General features: G+C 34.2%; 1 protein-coding gene across 23 annotated transcripts in view; it reads right to left on the bottom strand.

Moving 5' to 3' along the window:
• Nucleotides 1–336: 336 nt before the first annotated feature.
• The window catches only part of HFM1 (helicase for meiosis 1), a 117,935-nt gene continuing 112,271 nt past the window's right edge, over nt 337–6,000 (bottom strand). For all 23 annotated transcript variants that reach the window (XR_016237192.1, XR_016237190.1, XR_016237191.1 and 20 more), the window contains 3 exons: nt 2,290–2,401; nt 2,050–2,201; nt 337–915 (listed from right to left, as the gene is read on the bottom strand). Coding sequence is in view for 15 of the 23 variants with exons in the window: in XM_051857508.3 (XP_051713468.3) it covers nt 849–915; nt 2,050–2,201; nt 2,290–2,401 (331 nt within the window). In the remaining 8 variants the exon portion in view is untranslated. The remainder of the gene's footprint in view (nt 916–2,049; nt 2,202–2,289; nt 2,402–6,000) is intronic.

The raw sequence follows: 6,000 nt of genomic DNA, 5'->3' as shown, positions 1-6,000 counted from the left end.
AATAAAAAATATTTTCTAAAAATATATATATGATATCTCATAAACTTTTACTTATAATAACAATCATCTCATTTTGAAATTTCTCTTCTCTCATTCTAAGTGTTTGACACTTAAATAAAAAATGTTTTCTAAAATTTCTCAAGTCGGCTTCAACTTCATATAGGATTTATATGGTAAATAAATTAGAAATAAGCATTGCTTGGAATGCCTAATTATTTCCTATCAATAACTAAATCTGAAATATAAATCACTGGAAATAATAAAAAAGCTACAGTAAAGGTTAACAAAATTTTAGGATTCACAACATTGAATGACAAGCTAAATGATAATAATCCATACTGATGAATGTTCCATTTATTGTTGCTCAAATTTAAATAAGAGTAGGTTCAAACAACCATTGGATTCTTAAAGATCAAAGACAGTAAATAATATAACAAAAAACAATAACAATATTAGTGAATAATCCACATAATGGATTCACCGACAACATTATCTTGCCTTCAGAGAATCCTTTCTTTTTGTTAGGAAAATATAAAACATGAAATTTTAAATTAATTCATCAAAATCCAATCAATATCAAATTAATTACCAAGCAATTATTTCTAAGGGCAACTTAGTTATCAGGTTATTGAAACAAAGCCACTGTAAAAGTACTTTTCAGTTGTAACATAATGGGAAAATAAATCAGTTTGTATATTTTATTGCTAAAATCAACACAACTGATCAAATTCAAGAGAAAACCATCTGAAAAATTATAAGCTACTTTTCAAAAATAAAAAGTATGTTTTGTGATTAGTTGTCTTTATACTTCATCTTAATATAAGTAGTATTTTGTTTTTTGGTTTGTTCTAAAAAATACCATCAAATATTCCCAGAAGAGTCTTAATTTCATCAGCTTCATCATCAGGATGATTACTAGTAAAAAGAAAAAGCAAATGCAAAAATCATTATTTTTGTACCATAATTTATTTTAAAATACGTACTTTTTTCTGTATGCCTTTCAATAATAATAATAATAATAATAATAGGCATTTGGTTCTATAGTTAGGTTATTGTTTGGACATCCACATCATATATCAGAGTGCCTGGATTAGAGTCCTGGCTCTGCTTCTGATCCAGCTTCCTGCTCATGTGTACCCTAGGAGGCAGCAAGTGATTGATCAAGTACTTGGGTCCTTGTCACCCACATGGGAGACCCAGATTGAGTTTCAGGCTCCTGGTTTCAGCCAGACCCAGCCCTGGCTATTGAGGGCATTTGGGGAGTGAACTTGCAGATGTGAAATCTCTATCCCTTTCAAATAAAATAAATTATATTTTTAAAAAGGCCTGTTCCATATGATTAAAACACACACTACATAGTATAATACCAAATACACCTTGAAGATTTCTAGGAAGTTACTGTATCAAATAAATGACAATATTTATAACCTTATAGGAAGTCTGGGGGGGGGGATTAGACTTTGTAAACTGTAAAAGGTAGGGATCAAGTGATCAAGATTCTTTCACATATTTCTTTAAGCATACTGGAAAGTAATGTCATTTAAAAAAATTGTGACCAGGTCTCTAATCTTTGACTCTTCAAGGAGAGAGAAACTGCTGCAGTTTCCCTTTCTAAAACGGCCAGTAGTGGGGACATCAATTAGATTTAATGAGTTTTTCATTTAACCTGCTGAATTGTGAAATAGTCCATTGACTGAAATACAACTTGAACTTTTGCAAAATTGCTGATGCCATTTATATTTTTCAAATGACTTTATACTTTATATATTCAATATACTATATTAAAATCAGTAAAAATAAGTCTATCAAAATATAAAATTTTATAATGAATTAATAGCATCAGTTTTTTTTTTTCAAAAAATTGAAATAGTTGATGTTGTGAAACATCTTAAGGAGCTCAGCTCACCAGGGGTCTAAACTTCCCATACCTTTAGTAAATAAAATTATTGGGCTTTGTTTTTTAAAATGAACCAAGGGAAAAGGAATGCTAAATCTATTTGTAAAAAGTTTTATTGGTATAACCTTGAGATGTCTTTAAAGAGTTCTTACCTGACATCAATTTCCTTTTTACATTCATCATTTCTAAAAAAGAACTCCACATTCTTAAAATTTGAAGAATTTGATTTTGGAGAGGAATTAATAAAGCATAGCTTCTGAATCTCTGGTGACAGTCTTTGTTGTTTTCTTTCTTGTAAATGAACCTATGTTTTGATGTAAAAATAGCAATTATTGAAAGCTTAAGTATTCAGGAAAAATTTGGAAGAAAAACAATGAAGTACTTCTGCTTACAAAACTTCCATTTCCAGCTTGTTGAGGTAATTGTGCCATCGAGGATGCACCAAACTTGGACAAAGCAGAATTTGATAAATAAATATTTGCCTTCTCATGTGATGAAACAAAACTGAAAATGAAAATTAATTATTTGTTATAAGCAGCAAACAAGAAAAGCATGCCATTCTAATTTGCATCAGTAGTGATTCTTTGGGGAATATGATCAAAGTGAAATAAATTTATCTAAAAAAAATGATGCAGTTTCTTGTACACATGTAAAACTTGGTATATTTCCTTTTCTTTAGACCAAACCAAAGTTTAAATATTCTAAATTAGATAATAGTACTATTTTAAGAGACTACATAAAGAATCATTTAACAATTTTAAAATTGAGTCATGCTTGTTACCTAGAAGTCTCTAAATCTTTTTTTAATTCGACTTGCTTAATTTTTAATCTCCTTTCCCTATTCTGTTCTTACCATAGACATCTCTAATTATCTTCTAACTGTATACTAGAATTCACTTTTAACCTTTTGTATTAAATTCATTCAAGAAAACATAAGTATAATCTCAACACCGTATACCAGATATTATGCTAGGAACTGGGTATAAAGTGACAAATCCTCAAGGAATTACCATCTACTACAGGAACAGACAACAAATAATAATATATACATAATTATAGATACTTTTTTAAAAAAGATTTATTCATTTATGTGAAAGTCAGAGTTACAGAGAGAAGGAGAGGCACAGAGAGAGAGAGAGAGAGAGAGAGAGGTCTTCTATCCGCTGGTTCACTCCTCAATTGGCTGCAATGGCCAGAGCTGTGTTTATCCGAAGCCAGGAGCCAGGAGCTTCTTCTGAGTATTCCATGCGGGTACAGGGGCCCAAGGACTTGGGCCATCTTCTACTGCTTTCCCAGGTCATAGCAGAGAGCTGGGTTGGAAGCGGAGCAGCTGGGACTCAAACTGGCACCCATATGGGATGCTGGCACTGCAGGAGGCGGCTTTACCCACTACACCACAGCACCAGCCTCAATTATAGATTCTGAAGTTATATGAAAGGAATGAACTAAGTAGTATCACGGTAATAACAGTGTGGAGGCATGTAGGCATTTTAAAAAGATGGTCATCAATGCATTTCTGAGGGGGTGACAATATAAGAAGACTCTTGAAGGTTAAAGTATCACGGCCATGTAATGAGCAATGAGCAGCAGGATGAGTTAGGGGAGAATCACCGAAACTGATGGAATTGGAACTTTTTGTCTCTGATTAAAATACATACATGGAAGGAATTAAAATAATAAAGGAGTATAAAAGGAAAAGCAAGGTTCCTTTCCTCCCCAGACCCTTGCATCCCTCAAGCCTTCTTTCAGTGGCTTCTGTTAGAATCTTTTTTTAAAAAAAACACATTTATCTTTTGTTGGTAACTTCCAAACTCTTCCAAAATTATTTGTAGTTTTTAAAATATGTGGTGCACAAAAACCATCTATGTGCTTTTTTATCTTTCTTTTTGTGATTATCTGTTGTTTCTGTACACCCACAGCTTTATTCCACTTTGATGCTTATCTGTTTATTCTGTGTAACTCAGAATTAGAACCAATGCATGAAAATGATAAAAAGACAATTTTAAGGCCAATTTTTTTTAATTAAATGATCTGAGAGATCCAACCAGGGAACAAGTGTTTTTGAAGTGAATGAGCTCCTGTTATTGGAGCCGTCTTAGTTGACATGGCATGACTATTGCCAGTGATGTTGAAAAAGCCTTCAAGGATTCAGTGGTCGGGAGATGAAATGACACTTAAATTAAATCCCCTTAGCTCTGAAATTCTCTGAAATCTATTATTCTGTGAAGCTGATGCTAATGATCAATAAAATGACTAAATAACAGCAAAAAATTCCAAAAGATAGCACAAACAGTATTTTTTAAAAGCAGAGAATCAAATAATCCTTAACTAGAAAACTGGACCCTGGGGGCAAGTGTTGTGGCACAACAGGTAAAGCTGCAGCCTGTGACACTGGAACCTATATGGGGGCCAGCTTGAGTCCCAGCTGCTCTACTTCTGATCCAGATCCCTGCTGATGCACCTAGAAAAGCAGTGGAAGATAGTTCAAGTGTTTGGGGCCCTTCATTCACATGGGAGACCCAGAAGAAGCTCCTGGCTTTGGCCTGGCCCAGCCCTGGCTGTTGTGGCCATCTGGAGAGAGAACCAGCAGATAGAAGATCTCTCTGTCTCTCCCTATTTCTCTGTAATTCTGACTTTCAAATAATCTTTTTATTTTTTTAAAAAAAGAAAATTGGAGCCTGACTGGGAAAGTTTTGACTTCGAAAATAAAATTTTCACTTTATTTCTTATCAAGTCCAGAATTTCCAAATGCATTTTCCATTTCCCCAAAGATACTTCACATTGAACATTTCTAAAATGGTCTTTCCCTTTCCAAATCACCTATGTTTCTTATATTCTCAGATAACATCTATGTCTACCCAGTTTCCACTTTTTCTTCCCTCTATCTTAATTATCACATCACATCAATTGAAAGACTGAATCTGCTTTAAACCCAACCTCTTTGTTTCCACAACCTCTGTTAGTCCCACCCTCTACAATTAACTCCATGTGCTGCTGCTAGAATGATTTTTTTTTTCAGCTAAATTGTTTTTCCTATCCTGAAATATCATGGATAGTTCCTCACTATCTACCATAGACGTAAAAAAATGAGAGACCTCCTAAGGGTACATCTGGCCTACAGAATTATTTTTGTTATTATTTTCACAGGAGTGCTGAGAGTATATCGCTTTTTAAAATTGTTAAAATTTAAAAATATGAGATGTCACATAAAATTTCAGAATCTTAGCTTTTCTTGGAAAAAAATCAGAATACCTGACAACAATATACTCACATTTTCTGCATAAAAAAATTGGCTGGAGCCAAGCAGTGGTTGCTCCCTTTAGAAGGGACACTTTACAATTGGTCTTGACCCATCAAATTCTGAAGGCATTTGAGTTTGTGACCCCTGGCATACTGAATAGAGTAAGGTATCTATGTATGACATTCAACCTTAATGCCATGACTACACATCACACTGCTGATCCTTGACCACTGGAAATCTTTCCAAGACTTATTCTTTTACACATAATTTTTTATACCTGGAATGCCTATATATTGCTTTTCTACTTGTCAAACTCCTATTCAGGCAGTGGGCACTGTGCTAAAGTGGCTTGAAAAGCTGTTTGGGTTACCCACATTCAATATAAGAGTGCCTGATTTGAGTCCTGGTGATTCTATTTTCAATCCAACTTCCTGCTAATGTGTATCCCAGGAGGCAGCAGATGATGGCTGAAGTATTTGAGTATCTTCCACCAATGAGCAAGACCCAGACTGAATTCCTGGCTTTGGTTTTGGCCTGGACAAGTCCTTGCAGATGGAAGATTTCTCTCACTGCTTTTCAAATGAATAAAAAATGAATAGTAAAAAAAAAAAAAAAAAAAAAAAAAGTTTAAAAACTCTGCAATCTTCAAGGCTTGTGAAAAATAAAGATTCCTGGGCTCTAGAGACCATGAATTTTTTTTTTTAAGATTTATTTATTTATTTGAAAGGCAGAGTAGCAGAGAGCGAGAGCAAGAGATCTTCCCATCAGTTGGTTCACTCCCCAATGGCTGCAACAACCAAGGCTGTGCCAGGTGCCTGGAGCTTCTTCCGGGTCTCACATGTGGGTATGGGGCCCAAGTACT

Source organism: Oryctolagus cuniculus, chromosome 7 (assembly GCF_051225735.1).
Source record: "Oryctolagus cuniculus isolate XC-2025 breed Fujian yellow rabbit chromosome 7, ASM5122573v1, whole genome shotgun sequence".
In the NCBI taxonomy this organism is placed as follows: domain Eukaryota; kingdom Metazoa; phylum Chordata; class Mammalia; order Lagomorpha; family Leporidae; genus Oryctolagus; species Oryctolagus cuniculus.
The sequence above is the reverse complement of the archived record's forward strand: the minus strand, read 5'-3'. Positions and strand labels throughout refer to the sequence as shown.